This window comes from Polyodon spathula, chromosome 6 (assembly GCF_017654505.1).
Source record: "Polyodon spathula isolate WHYD16114869_AA chromosome 6, ASM1765450v1, whole genome shotgun sequence".
Classification (NCBI taxonomy): domain Eukaryota; kingdom Metazoa; phylum Chordata; class Actinopteri; order Acipenseriformes; family Polyodontidae; genus Polyodon; species Polyodon spathula.
This window is the reverse complement of record NC_054539.1, coordinates 9,649,481-9,664,858: the sequence shown is the minus strand read 5'-3', so window position 1 is coordinate 9,664,858 and position 15,378 is coordinate 9,649,481. Positions and strand designations below refer to the sequence as shown.

At 40.6% G+C, this 15,378-nt stretch overlaps 1 protein-coding gene across 3 annotated transcripts in view; it reads right to left on the bottom strand.

The window, feature by feature from the left end:
* Window positions 1-8,677: 8,677 nt before the first annotated feature.
* The window catches only part of LOC121316820 (ras and Rab interactor 2-like), a 58,297-nt gene continuing 51,596 nt past the window's right edge, over window positions 8,678-15,378 (bottom strand). For all 3 annotated transcript variants that reach the window (XM_041252043.1, XM_041252041.1, XM_041252042.1), the window contains exons 9-12: window positions 13,828-14,133; window positions 13,324-13,455; window positions 11,140-11,303; window positions 8,678-10,812 (exon numbers count right to left, since the gene is read on the bottom strand). In XM_041252043.1, the coding sequence (XP_041107977.1) occupies window positions 10,492-10,812; window positions 11,140-11,303; window positions 13,324-13,455; window positions 13,828-14,133 (923 nt within the window). In that variant the 3' untranslated portion in view covers window positions 8,678-10,491. The remainder of the gene's footprint in view (window positions 10,813-11,139; window positions 11,304-13,323; window positions 13,456-13,827; window positions 14,134-15,378) is intronic.

Genomic DNA, 15,378 nt, shown 5'->3' with positions numbered 1-15,378 from the left:
TGTGTGAGTATTAAAAAAAAAAAAAAAAACAAACAAAAAAAACCATTACAATTTATTCAACCACCGCCCCATTTCACTGGATATATAATTGGCCATTAGGGGGCAATCTGATCCTACTGCTGTGTTTGACTGTGTGTGTCTGAGTCTAGTGCTCATAGGCGTAATTTACACGGGCGACATGCCCCCCTCACATTGCAGGAGTACTAAAACTAGTAAGTATAGAAGTCAATGGGAAGAAAAATGGGACCGGATCCGGGATCACGAGCCGGATCATGAGATTGTGTTTTCTAAGAGGCCCTGGATCAGGAGCTGGAGCTGCATACACCTCAACTAGGAAACAACAGAAGCGTACTAGTGCCGAGTACAAAACAGAAAGAAAAAAAAAAGTAGGAGAGATATAAAGATATAGAGTTCTATATAAAGTCCCACGTGTGTGTGTGTGTGTATATATATATATATATATATATATATATATATATATATATATATATATATATATATATATATATATATAATTGACACTTGGACGCTTCTGTATGAAACTGACCAATGAGAAGTGAACATACGTGGCACCTAAAAGACATCGGCTGACAACAAGAGTGAGATCACAATAACGTTGCAGAAAAATGGCAAAGGGGTGGAGAAAGACACGTTGATGTATCCAAAACACTGGAACATTGTGTTTGCAATAATCCATATGTTAAGTACTGATGTCATCACACTGAGGTTTCTGTGTACTTGAGGCTGTGTGTTCCTGTGGTTAAAAAACGGGCTTGTAACCAGTAACAAGTAGTTCATACACCCTAATCTCGTATCTTGTAAAGCGCTTTGTGATGGTGGACCACTATGAAAGATTACTTACAGTTTGACTTTTCATTTTAAATTGAAACTGTAAACTCAAAACAGCAAAATGGCCTTTGTCCAAATAAATATAGATATCAATAAAAACTTAATACATTACCAAGAACTTGTTACACAATTATTATACCAAATTAATCAAAATACATTACGATCCAGTGACTTGCCCGATTGAGACGATATTAACCTTCTTACACCTGTTTGACGCAGGAATCAGCGTCCACTTTGAAGGGATATCTGGCAGCAATATCAGTGTGCCATGACAAAACTGACTTGGTGCTCCCTGGGGCACATTTCCTGGCAGTGCAATTTCTTAAAAGGGGGTCGGAGGCTTTGTCCACCCATGAAAAGTATGGTCCCCAAGTGAGATCTAGAACTGGTACTGTGGGCCCTTATGGGTTCCACATTTGAGCCCATGGTGTAAGCAGAACTGCGCCCTGTTTCATTAAAAGTGGCATTTTTAATAGCCATTACGTCTGCCAGACGAGTAAGTGTGTCCATCAATGACACATGTATGGCTTTCATTGGAAGTGACTGGCGGGTAACATTAAGAACAAATCTATCCTTTTTGCCAAAGGTGGTATCCTCATTCCATATTAACCAATAAGTGGTTTTGGAATCTTTCAGACCTCCCCCACACGAGTCAGAGGAGGACCGTAGACCGCACACGCTATTCCCAGTTCGGGCTCTGCGCTGTTATTTGGATAGGACGGTGTCCTGGAGACTGTCCAACCAGCTGTTTGTCTGCTACAGGTCCATCTCTAAAGGTCAGGCCCTACCGAAGCAATGTCTAGCGTACTGGGTGACAGATGCGATACGCTTCGAGTATGAACAGACGGACTCCCCGTTACCAGGGGACATTACAGCCCATTGTACCAGGGGCCAGGAAACTTCGTGGGCTTTCCTTCATGGCGCCTCTTTAGATGAGTTATGCAATGCTGCTACATGGACAAGTAGTCAGACATTTGTGCGTTTTTACCGCCTTGATGTGACAAACTGAACGAGACCCTCTCTGGGCTCTAGAGTTTTGCAGGCGGCATGCCCTTAGGTGTCACATGGGCTCTGTTGCTATCGCCGTGGGGCTGTACTGTCGGTAATCTGGAGCTGCGACAGCTTTGGTACAGCTTTCCCATTCGGTAATGGTTGTCATTCGAATTGAAAGGGAACACTGGGTTATTACCATAACCCTGGTTCCCTGAAAAGAGAATGACAACCATTACCCTTTGAGGTCGTGTTCCCAGCTGACCTCTGTTTTCGAAAGAAAATGGCGATGTGCTACTGTGAGGACGTCCCTCTTCAGCAGAAGGTGGGCGGGACTTCCCCCTCACAGCAGGGCTCTTATAGGACAGCTTTTGTATATTTGCTCAGAGATTTACGGTCAGAGAGGCTCTTCCTATTCGTTAATGGTTGTAATAACCTAACGTTCTCTGTCTGTCCGTGTCAGTCGTGCTGCGGGTGGTCTGTGTCTTCCCTGTGGTTGATCCCGTCTGTCAGTCACTGTGTGTTCCGTATGTTCCCATTGCTCCGAAGTGTGTGGCTGAGGACCAATGGGATGTGTGAGATTGGAATAAAGGGGCGGAGCTAGGGTTATAAGAGGCACTGTGACGCCTTTTTGTTTTTTGGGGTGTTCTGATTGAGATGAGAAAACCGTCGTAAGAGGTTCGATTAATTCTAAAAAGAAAAGTATTAATCTTCTTCAGCTAAAGTCAATCAGAAATAGATTATTCAGGAATCAAAATGCAAGCAGGAACAAAGCAAATCAAAGGTGATAAATCAGTGATCTCAAGTCTCAGTTGATGGTGTTCTGAGCTGGCATCAGTGAAGATGTTATTTTCTTCTGAGCTGAGCTGAGCTTGGATGGCATCGCACAGAGATGTTAATTTCTGAGCTGGCATCAGTGTAGATGATAGTTTCTGAGCTGAGCCAAGAAGTGACTTTGTACAGCACAGATATACAGCTAGAGAACCTGACCAAATTTGGTCTTATTTTCCTAGCATGATGCATGGTGTGAGACAAAGCACATTAAAAGTTACATTGGCATTTCTTCACTTTAACAATGTCTGCAGAAACAAGAAGTTACATTTAAGAACAATGAGTTTTGCTCAGTTCTGTCAGGCAGCAGAGCGCTTTACCCACGCATCACAAGGTCGAACGACAGGGCTGGTGATTGCAAACTACTGATGTGCCCCAGCTATGCACAGCTTGATTTTAAGAATTTATTAACTCCGAGTTGATTCAGAGCTCACATTAAACACAGGAAAATCACACAACGTTTACAGACAGTTTCAATGATTTCTTTACCATTTAGATGAGAAGCATAATGAAAAGGAACAACGGCTGAAAAAACAGTAAGAGCTTGTGCCATTTAACTGCAACAGTGTGTACACTGCCCCACACAAGGTGCGTCTTTACAAGCAAAAGCCTACGTGTTCCAATTGTGTGTTACTATGCGTTCTGTGACACTTAACTAAAGTTATAGCATGTCACTTTTAACAAAAGCAAATTAGAACCAGTTTTAATTGGTTTAGTTATGGTTTGTACGTAGGCTCAAAAAAGCTTATTAAGCACAAAGGTTTTATCATCCCTCCGAGGTCACAGCTGCACTCTGAGTTATGAAAAGCCAGTTACTGGGTGTATTTTGGGCCAAGTGCCATGTACCAAGCTACAAAGTCAATTCCTTAAACCCGGGGATGGCAACCTTACGTAACCAGGGGCCTCTGTTGTGGCCCACAAAACGGCTTGTGGGCCGCCACCAACAAAATTTAAATATTTTTAACTCAACTGTCAGGTTGTAATACCTACACAATACCAACGTACTTACAGAAACACACTGGGCAAAGCACAGAGTACAATTATACTGTATTTATTTTAATAAATGAAAATCTTTGAACAAAGACATTACCGCTATAACTCTGCTATTGTCTCTCCAGTCAACAATCTTAAACCACCCAGAATTCACAATGTAAAACCACACAGAATTCACAATGTAAAACCACCCAGAATTCACAATGTAAAACCACACAGAATTCACAATGTAAAACCACACAGAATTCACAATGTAAAACCACACAGAATTCAAACAGTGCTTATCTGTGCAACAGCAAAGATAAATAACTGTTTAAATGGGTTTCATTTACATTTACTAGCTGCCCGTTGTTTTTAGTGTTTCTCAAAGAAAAAAAAAAAAAAAACTCCAATGAAAAATAAGTGCGCAAATAGTATTTTGAAGGTACTTGAATTTCACCAAAAGCAGCCATAACACACAAATGCAGGTTTAATCTATTCCCATTTAACATTACATGTGGTTATTAAATTGAACATTTTGCTCCCAGCAAAAGAAAAAAAATATCTAAATTAAAACAAACAATTTATTTAATTTGGCCAGCTTCACCTCTGTGTTACTGTATAAGCATTGATTACGTACTTCCACGTGATGTTGACTGTGTGCCTTGGAACTGTTGCCTAGCAACCACTGACATCCTGCGTGCAGTGTGAGAAAATCACTTCAGCAACAACAACATAGAAGCTGGCTGTGCAAGTGCCAAGGCAGCGGATCTAATTAATGTTTTTTTAAAATGTAATACATTGATAAAGAAACACAGAGGGGCCACCACCAAACCTCAAATGGGCTGCCACTTGCCAATCTCTGCCTTACACAGTGTCTCTCCTGTTTGTTTTCTGACTGCTCCGGCTGAAATTCTACAATGTAGCTGTTTGCCACATTCATCACTCATGACAATGTATTGTTTTGAATGTTTTGTTATACTTGTCTGCAACATATTTTATTATTTCAGATAAAATAATCTTCATGTAGCCCCAGCTACAGAAACTGCCCCAGAAATTGTAATATTAAGGTGTCACAAGTTCAAACAGTCAGTATGGCTGGGGTTAAAGTCATGTCAGGACAGGAAGAGAATCACAGTGGAACATGAAGAAATCCCTTTGACCGATGCAGCAGTCTGGGGCTAGAAACAACATTCAGTCTAAGGGCAAACTGCAACCATTTCTGTCACGCTGTAAAGCACCTGACTTTGTGGTTTCCTTTGAAATTGGAATAGATTTCAACGAATGACAACCACTTTCCCCGGTGATATTCAGAAATAGTGGTGCTTTAAGCAAATGGTATATAGGCCTACTATAGTAAGTAAGCATTTTTTTCTGCTTTTACTGCTGGCAAAAGAGAGACCAGCACGTCATTATTTGACTCATTTTACATTGTGCCTCCGGCCTGTTACATCTGCAATGGACAAACTTACAAAAATAACACTATCAACGTGGTTGAAAAGTAAATGTTTCTTACAAAGATAATTAAGACGGCACAACCGCATAAAAAGCTTGACATGTGAATATAGTAAGCGATGTGAAGTGGTCTGACAGCAGAAAGCAACGGCTAGTTTAACACTAGATTTGGAATATGATGGCTGCGAAGTGTCAAGTTAAACACACACAGAAACTACCAAGAATTTGAAACAAATTACAGAGAATTTGAAACAGGTCTTAAATCGCCTTACTGGTGCACACCAGATATTTTCTCACATTACAGCTGAATATACACTGTAAGCCTATATTTGAGAAAGTACCCTGGATAGTGTCACAGTGTTATTTGCCCCATAGTTGGCAGGGTGTAGTGCTGGGGGGTCGCCAGGGAGTGCCTCCCCCCCACTTCTCTTGGGCAGGGAAAGCAACGCTTCACGTGTATAATATTGAACTGTTTTTCTCGTGTTGTTAATATATGGAGATATTCATGTGTATACAATCCATACAAATAAGCAAAGAATACCCTTGAGAAACAAATAATGAAACAAGTTTGAATATAGCATGCCTGGTCTGGAACAACAGGTGTGAATAACGTGTAGGGAGAGGTGAAGGGAACCTGTGTTGACGCTGAGCTGAGGTGTCAGCATTTTACAATTGGGTGTAATAATTGGAGCAGTTCTTATTTTTCGACCCATATTTCAGAAATCAAGTAGATAAAATAAGCTAAACATTTATTTAAAAGATAAAACTCAATCGCAACAAACAAATAAAGGGTACTGTACTTGTGGCTTTAGACATCTTTTTTTTTTTTTTTTTTTTGCAAACAGATGCTCTTCTGATTCAAAACCTCACTCTCATTATTCGCTCTTAAGCGGCTGCAATAAGACAGTGAGACGAGCTGATTCTGGATCAAACCGTTCAATATACGAGAAGGGGGGGTGGGTGTTATGCATATTGTAGCGTGCACGGGGGAAGGCAGCAGCAGGGCTGATAGGTGACGTAATCACATATAAAGACATAAGCCCTATATACGCTCCTTGTAAAGGAGCTGGCTCTTTTGTACAGCGGTATCGGCACTATGCTTCAGTGCGAGAGGTCTTAGGTTCGCGCCCGCCCTCCCCCTGTGTGTGGATTGCCTCGCCCTGTGTGAGGCGCCTGCCTGCAGGAACCGGGATCGCTACTTTGGTGTCATCAGTGGGATGCAGGTACCCTGCGACGCACTCGTCGGATTGTAGCTTGGTAAGCAAGTCCAGGGCGGACTTGAGGCTGGCAGGAGAGACTGTAGCGTGTACGGGGGAAGGCAGCAGCAGGGCTGGTAGGTGACATAATCACATACAAAGACATAAGCCTGATATACGCTTCTTTCAAAGGAGCCAGCTCTTTTGTACAGTGGTATCGGTGCTGTGCTGGAGTGCAGGAGGTCTCAGGTTCGCGCCCGCCCTCTGCCTTAGTGTGGATTGCCTCGCTCTGTGTGAGGTGCCTGCCTGCGGGAACTGAGATCGCTACAATATGATTAATAAGAATAATGACAGCGTTTTAATAATCATGTATGTATTAGTATATGAAACTGGTTGTGAAAATATGCACAGTATTTATTTATATTGTAGAGAAATAGGTTAACACAGGCAGGCGCATCACAGAGGCATAGGCGCAGATGGGGTGGGCTGGGTGGGACAGGATAGGGGGGGTCAAGTCCCACCCACGCTTTCCGTCACAAACACACTTTTACGACCCCTTAAAAATATTTTTAAACGGTTTTATGATTCAGAATTGTTAACTTGTTTTGTTGTGAATGTAACGCACCAGATTCTCCACATCCTCCTTATTTTACACAATGAACTAATCTGAGCCTGTCAACTTGACACGCCTCGTTGCTTGCACACGTGTCATTGATGAAGCTGATGCGTACAATAATGTTTTTTATTTAGAAATGGAAATTCGATTTTGTTTTAGGAATCTACCTGCAAAACAAACAAACAAACATATCAATAGCGTGCAACAACTCGATGGTAGCAGTGAAAAACTGACAGAAGTTAGTGAGGTAGGATATATATATATATATATATATATATATATATATATATATATATATATATATATATATATATATATATATAAAAGGGCTAAAAAGGGCTAATCTTACACACAAATGATTTTGGGAAACTTAATGCAGCTTCTGTTATTTACCGAAAACGCTTTGATATGAGTATGTTTAATTAAGGGGACAGGTGAAAAAACGCGAAGTAAAAACAAAATTGAGATAGAAAAATGTCGGGCTTATGTCTTTGTATGTGATTACGTCACCTACCAGCCCTGCTGCTGCCTTCCCCATGCATGCTACAATAAGTTTAAAGGGACATCACGTGAACAAAAATACAACCCGAAAAGTAGTCCTATTTCTATTTTATTTCCACTGAATTTTAAAGGTCTTGGAATTAATTTTGCAGTGCACTCATACTGAAATACAAGAAATATTCTGCATTAGATACAATTTTACTATCAATACATTTCGTGCCAGTGTAAAAGGATTTAATATACAGTAGTTTCTAAAGCATTAAAGTAAAATGCTCTGCTATGTTGTTCTACGCTCTGTGTGAAAGCTGCCTTGGACAGGTATTTTATAAACCAGTTTATAGGAAATAAAAAAATGGACTGAATCTCCATTAGTGTGGGAACAAGGAAAACAGCACCACAAACTTATGGAAAAAAATACTGTAGTACTGGACCCATGCCATGGTGGCCAACGCCTTTGAAACACTTTCTTTGTTGATGGCTGAGATGACTTTCTCAGGCTGCATTACCTAAACAGAACTTGAAGCCTGATATGTTGTGATCCTGGGCTGGGGGGTGGGGTGGGGGGGATCAGTATAGTGTAAATAGTATGTGTGCATGCTAGCGGGGGTTGCATTGTGTGTGTGCATGCGTGCAGGGGTTGCATTGTGTGTGTGTGTGTGTGTGTGTGTGTGTGTGTGTGTGTGTGTGTGTGTGTGTGTGTGTGTGTGTGTGTGTGTGTGTGTGTGTGTGCGTGCGTGCAGGGGTTGCATGGTGTGTGTGTGTGCATGCGTGCAGGGGTTGCATGGTGTGTGTGTGTGCATGCGTGCAGGGGTTGCATGGTGTGTGTGTGTGTGTGTGTGTGTGCAGGGGTTGCATAGTTTATTTATGGTATCTGATTTTGACAATTTCTGGAATGTTTTTAGCATCAGGAATATTCTTGACCATGACAAAAGCTGGGGGGAACCTCATGGTCCCCAACCATGTATCTTTATAACTGCTGTACAAAGCAGTCTGAGTAGTTTTCTCAGTTATTAATAGCACATACAGTACATCCTATTACCTTTTCTTACCAGCAGGGGCCAACATTGTCCATAATGGGAGTGCATCACCTAACAGGACACAACATGTTGCACAAGCTCACAGCTGAAATGCTTAGTCTCATTGGTTTTGGTGCAAGAAAAGATAGCAATAGAATTACAGTAAAAGTCATAAAAAGTGTGGTGTAACATTTTGTCAGTATTCATTCACAAGCAATGCATGGAAATTGAAATGGTCAGTTTCTCTCCTGTAATTTAATTTAGCTTTATTACTTACAAGATTTGGAATAACACAACATTGTTTTCACTGAAAATCCCTTCCTAAGACATTGCCTTCTCAGTTTAATTACAATGCACCTTTTTGAGTATAAGGAAGAACAGATTTAAAATGGTGACAAAAGAAAGTGGGCTTTTTGGGTCGTGGTCAAGGTGTTATCCACCATCAAAGCCAAAAAACTTGTCCTTCCAAGTTGAACTTCCACAGATGCAGAACGAATTTGCAAATAAGCTATTTTGTCAGAGTTGGGTTGAAAGACAGTTTGTAATATAGTACTGCTTTAATGATAGTAATTAGGCCCACAGAACTATGGCTACTCACTGTTACTGCCACAGTGTTCAAATGCTGAGGCAAAACCACAAGGAGCTAATACCTTCATCTCTGATACTTTAGCATTTGCGATCAAGTGTTTAAAACAATGGATTATGGACCCTGCTGATAATCACCTGGTGACCAGCAAGAACTGGTACAATTCCAGGAACATCTAAGAGGCCAGTGTCTTATACAAGAGGATATATAGGTTCTGCACAGTGAAGATACAGTTCCTTCAAGAACCCTGTACCTGGAAACTCTCAATCCCAATGCACTGAGGTGTACAATACTACATATGTATGCTCTAAGACCAGCAAGAGATTTCTGCTTAACCCTATAAAAACCAGATTTTAGTTTGATTAAGTCTACACTCATGGTATAACTACAGTACGTGATTACTGGTTGACTTGTATATGCTTTAGACTGGGGGGGTGCTTCACATGCTCTGCAGAGCACACTTATGTGGATTTCCTTATGCTACTTTTGTTACAATATTCACTGTATTAGATTTTTCAAAATACTGTTTGTGAGAGACGAATAATAAAAACCATGATCTGTAGTAAACATTAATCTGCATTTTGTGCCTGGTCTTTAAGGGGTTACAGATTTGAGAAATGTTACAAGTTACATGCAAATTATTATTCAATACTTAATATTTAAAAATAACTTTTAACATTAAAAGTCTATAACCAAGGCAGTTTACCAGCAACTGCAATCATTTCTAAAAACTTTACAATAATAAAAACTTGGTATTTCCTATAAAAAAAATTTAAAAATGTCATCGTATTTACAGTCTTGAAGAATGGAACCCATCCAGAAATGCAAATGGCCTGACACACTGCATCAGGAATTTCTTCCACTTGTGGAAAATGTGGGCTACAAGCAAATAGGATATATCAGATAGTAGCAGTATAAGGCATAATATTTCATGGAGCTTGAACAGTGCTATTATTGTTCTTCTCTTAAGATACACAATCCTGTTTCCCACCACATCAGAACAGTACAACTAAACCTAATGTCGAGGGTTCTTGTTCTAGAAACAGAAAATAAAGCAATGCTTTGGTGTCCTGATACAGAATGCTTCACTCAATCCAATGTCTGTATCCCGCCAGCAAGTCACACAAACATTTAGGCAAGAAGCAAAATTAAGGCACATCTCTTAACACCTTCTACAGCCACGTTCTAAGGTCTAGTTTGTGATCCTGACACTCTGTAGCAGCCCAGGCTTTCTCATCCTAGAACCAGAATTATCCATTTTAAAGAAACGCTCTCTGGGTGCCACCAAGTGCAAAAAATCAGTTCCTAAATTAAAAAGAATTACAAAAAAAAAAAAAAAACAGCCCAAAGATATTCTCTGGCTTGCCAATACACCACCCCAATTCCTCTGCCTGCAGAAAATTGAGAATTATTTTGTGTTACGGAACAAAAGATGTAGCTTGTGCAATGCTGGCTGTGCTTGAACAGTTTGGCTCCTTGTTAGCGGAAAGTGTTGAAGTTCTCTTTATCAGGGGGGATGCATATTTTAAGGTCTGTGGGACGTCTGTAGACAAAATGGAAGGGGAGTGGTTGGGGTCTGCTGTGTATCTCGGCTTTGATTTTCTGAGGGTATGTGTCCGGAGCTAGCTGCTGGCTGGTCTCCTCCATGACAAGGAAAAGGGCGTAGGTACTGGGTTCCTGAACTTCGAACTTGTCAGCACACAGCTCGCACAGCTCCTCGGTGGTCATATACGGTTTCACCACCAGGGTCTTGGCTGTACAGCCGTTGTTTACTTCTTGGTAGGCCACCCGCAAGTAGTTCTGTGGACAGCGAAAAGAAAATGTGTGTAAGCAGAGCAGAACAGTCAACACCATTGTACTGCACACTGCATTATCTGTCTCCCGATGAGTACAAGAGTGATCTCAAAACCCAAAAATCCAGATTCATCGGGCCATGTAAAATAATACATCTTAAGAAAAAAAGGCAAAACACATGCAGCTGAAAAACAAAAATTAGATAAGAATAAATGTATCCTTAAGGCTTTGCATATCCACTTCCCACTAGGAACTGGAAGACCTGCAGCTCAATGCAAAATGCACAGCTGACTGCTTAAAAAAAAGCCTTTGTCATGGAAATCAGGGAGATACCTGGAAGTCGTCCACAGTAGGGATGCTCCGGTTGGTGGTCCTCCTGCGGTGCCACTGGTGCAGGGTGTTCCTGGTCTCAGAGCTCAGCAGCCTGGCTGCCTGCTCCTCCTGGAAGTTTTTGATCAGTGACATGGCTCCAAAGGCACTGGTCAGGTAATATCCACCTGGAAGAGAAATCACAATGGATGGGTATACAGTATATCCTTTAGAATTTTTAATAGCCACATGCAAATTCAATAGATTTCATAGCTCAAAACTTTAACTCACCCTTTATTGTTTGTAAACTTTCTCCAAAGTTTAGTGTTAACACGAAATGCACTTACAAAGGCTTCTCGTTGAAACATCTGTCCAATTTCATAACAAATACCTTTTTCATTCTATGTAAATCTTAGAACTGAGTCTTTTGAGAATTTTAAAACACAAGAATAAACTTTGTGCAATGACAGATTGGGGACAAATTGAGGGTAAAAGTTCTTGTGAATAAGGCACATGTTGGTTCCAAATGATGAACAGAAGGTAACATTGTTCCACTCGCTATTTTAGGCTATGATCGTTGTTCTGCTCTCCTCTATATTTAGGACAGCAAACTTTTCTTTATAATTCCAACAGCTGGACTGGTATTGTTACTTTATTTATTTTCTGCATTACCACTTTGCATTGTGCAACTTGTTTGGAATGTTTCTAGGAGGTTTCTGCTAAACACAAAGCAATATTGAATTTAAAATGGTGCTAAACTATTAAAAACAGGAACTGCAATCTATTTGTTTTCACATTGCTGCAGCAGGGAAGACAACAAAAAAACTTTTTTAAAATCACTATTTCTAATACTAAGGTCAGCATTCGACATCTTTCCTTCATCTTTTTCTATCAGCACCCTTTGATTCACTCCCCATCAGGAACAGACATTAAAAAAAAAAAATACTGTTTGTATTCTAGTTATAATAGAACTTTTTTCACCTACTTCTGCTTGGGAAACTAACAGAACAGTGCATACAATAGAAACACCCTACTTTTGTGGCATTGCTCTCATGGTCTGCTCAGTGACAAATCAGGTAACTAAATACCTATTAATCACCAAAAGCCATGGCTGGGCAACCTCTTTAACGAACCACAGAACAATCTACAGACAGTGCTTTTAAATAGTGCACAGTGAGGTGCATGGATTTGTATTGGGCAAGCATGAGTGTCAAATACCAATGGCTGCTATTATCAGTGTGACAACTATGGTACTTCTACAGAGAAGTCAGCTTCCTGTAACCCAGGGAGTGTTTTTTGTGACACTCATTGGAACATCCCCCAGCAGCAAAGTGGCAAATATTTCAAGAAGTCGAGCCATACTCCCAGCACCACTATGCCGTTTTTCAAGACCAATGAGTAACACGATGGGTACATTGACAGGAATAAAGTGACTTGTTATTAAGCCTGAGCTGTGATATACATCTCGTTATCTTGGTTATTGCTGCAGGGGACTCTATTGTTCTCAAGTCCCAAGTACAGTACATATTGTTCCTCGAGGAAACCTTTGATAAATGAGAGATAAAGCCCAGGAAGGTAAGGGGTTTAAATTCTGCTTAAACAATCTTCCAAGTTCCAAACATTCACAAAATGTAATAACATCTGTTCTGTCTGAAAAGACTTCCCTCAAAATCATTAAAATATGTCAATCTTCCCATGGAAAAAACAATGTCATTTCCCTTTAAGTTTGGTTGCCTGCCACTGAATAACTCACGGAGCAGTGCCATGTTACTTCATTGCAAGTTGAATGATTTAATTCAGTTTAACCATATCCCTGCTGATCCTACTTCCACTACTTACAATCAGTCTTGATATTGGTAATAACACCACAACAGTTTATAAACCACTGGAGTGCCTCAAAATGGAAGTTTACTCCATTGTTCAAGCTGACATGTCTTTGAAATGTAACTTTAAAACAAAAAAACTTTAACGTTAGTTCCTTTTGTTAATCCGACTCCCTTTTCTGGAATTATTATAATTTTTAAACAAAGAAAATATTTTTTGCATATCTACAGTATCAGTTGTAGCTTTTTACTTTTGCAGATCATGACCATGTACTTATCATACCTGGCTTTAAAAAGTAATTCATCTTTTAACCAGAACAAAGGAAGTCTGTCCCCGTTTTGATAGATAAACACTCCCAAAACTCAATGCAATTCTTTCCCATACCTTCCCCATGCAGCAGTGAGGGGTCCAGGAGCTCCATCATGTACTCAATCTCAGTGTCTAGCTCAGGCATGTCACACTGAGCCAGCACATAGGTCAACATGGGAAGGAAGTCGTCAGCTCCATACATCCTCCCTGTGAACACAAACACAATCAATGGCCCCATCCCAAACCCATTTGCACACCACCCTGTTTCTGAGAAATACACTAAAAAACACTATCGTCAAATTACCACCTTTACGGCTAAGGCTGTGTGTTTTAATTATTTCAAATTAATTATGCTGGAAAGTCAGATGCACCATCTCTGTGGTTGACTTTAATATAGTTTTACAGCTGAGTAGTTCACAGTACATAAGTATACATTTCCATAAGTGGCAAATCAATGTGTTTGCCCAGCTCCCCATCTTCCTATACTGTAAGACTGGCATCCAAGCGTGTTTTCATGACTAGCAGAGTGTTAACCCCATGTACACCTCCTTCATGCAGAAAAGAGGCAGTGGCTCCTACCTGAGTTGTTCTCCATGACTGTGTAGATGAGCTTACAGACCCCCAGCAGCAGGGTCACCTTCTTCTCAGGTGAGTACATCTTCTGCATGGTGACAAACTTCTGGCGGATCTTCTCGATGGTGCTTGAGTCCGGAGCACTCGCATCCACCCCAAGCTCCTGGGGCTTTTTCTGCTTGGCCAGCTCCAGGTTCTCCTCCAGTTGCTTCCAGGAGCCACTGGCTTTTTGGAAGTCCTTCAAGCTGGCTTCGATGTGGCTCTTCAGGGGCTTCAGGATGCACTTATGCATGGCCTTCTCCAGGACCACGTCTGCATAAAGAGGAGAAGGACATGGAATGAGGTTTACTTTCAAAGGACCAGGCATTTTATGGGCTATCACTTTTATTAATAATGCATGGTAGACTGCTGAAGTTTGAAAGCCCTACTGTTCTCCTACCTCAAATCAATCCATTCATTAATGTGTTGGAGTAGCAATCAATGGCAATTCGTTGAGTTTTTTAAAAGCACACTTTCCTCTCACCCGGAGTGCTGGCATTTTTACTGCCGTACCGAGGATGTAAACTATACCTTCTGGTATCTGGAGTCAGCAGCATTAAAGAGCAGAAGTGCTGTGACTCTCTAAAGGGGACGGAGATTGTAAACACAATATAATAATATGTCACATACATAATCCACAAAACCCATTTTCACATGCCTATGGGAGGTTTTAATGTCGAGGTCTTCACACCAAAGGGCTACTTGCAGCATGTTTTGTGAGAGGAAAATACAATGTTGCAAATTAGTAACAAAGGCATATTTTAGCTTGTTACTAGTTTTGCATCACTGGCAGTTTTATTTGTCTTGCACATTCAGTTGTGTAAATTGTTTTGTAATGACCTTGATAAATCTGTCTTCTTCTCGGTTTTCATTCTTTCTGCCACTCTTTCCAGTCCTTCCTGGCTGATTTCCAGCTGTCTGGACAAGTCTAAAGGATTTAACTAATTGAAGCATTTTTTTTTGGTTTTTCTTAAGTTTACTTAAGTGAAAGCAGCCATTGTGTCTGCCATCTGGTGCGTGTGCTGAGATCAGCGTTATTTTTATTTATGGCAGCTCCCTGTGGTATTCTGAGGGCTCAATAAGTGGTAATGTAAAATGACTATTCTGCTTTCCCTTTTGGACAATTATTTGAGGGTATGAAGAAAATAGTGTATGTGACTTCATAAACAGATAGTGGTTCTTAAAGTCAGATAACATATCTAAAAGCCGTAGTAGTGGAAACTAGACTGATACTGCTGGGAAATTAAGGAACGACAAACATCCCAGAATTACGGATCAGCGGATCGTGCTGCACGTCCTGTGTTTACCTGCTCTTATGAAACATATTTTTAAACTTACAGTAACTCAGCATTCATTATTCAAAATGTAAGTCTTTACACGATGCACTCTGTACCGCCAACAGCCCCAACATCGCACTACAAGTATTAATGACACACCCTTGAGAGCTTGTGCTTCTTTTAATGCTGAATAAACCAAACAAAATCCAATCCAATCAACAAACATACAGCATTAGAACAA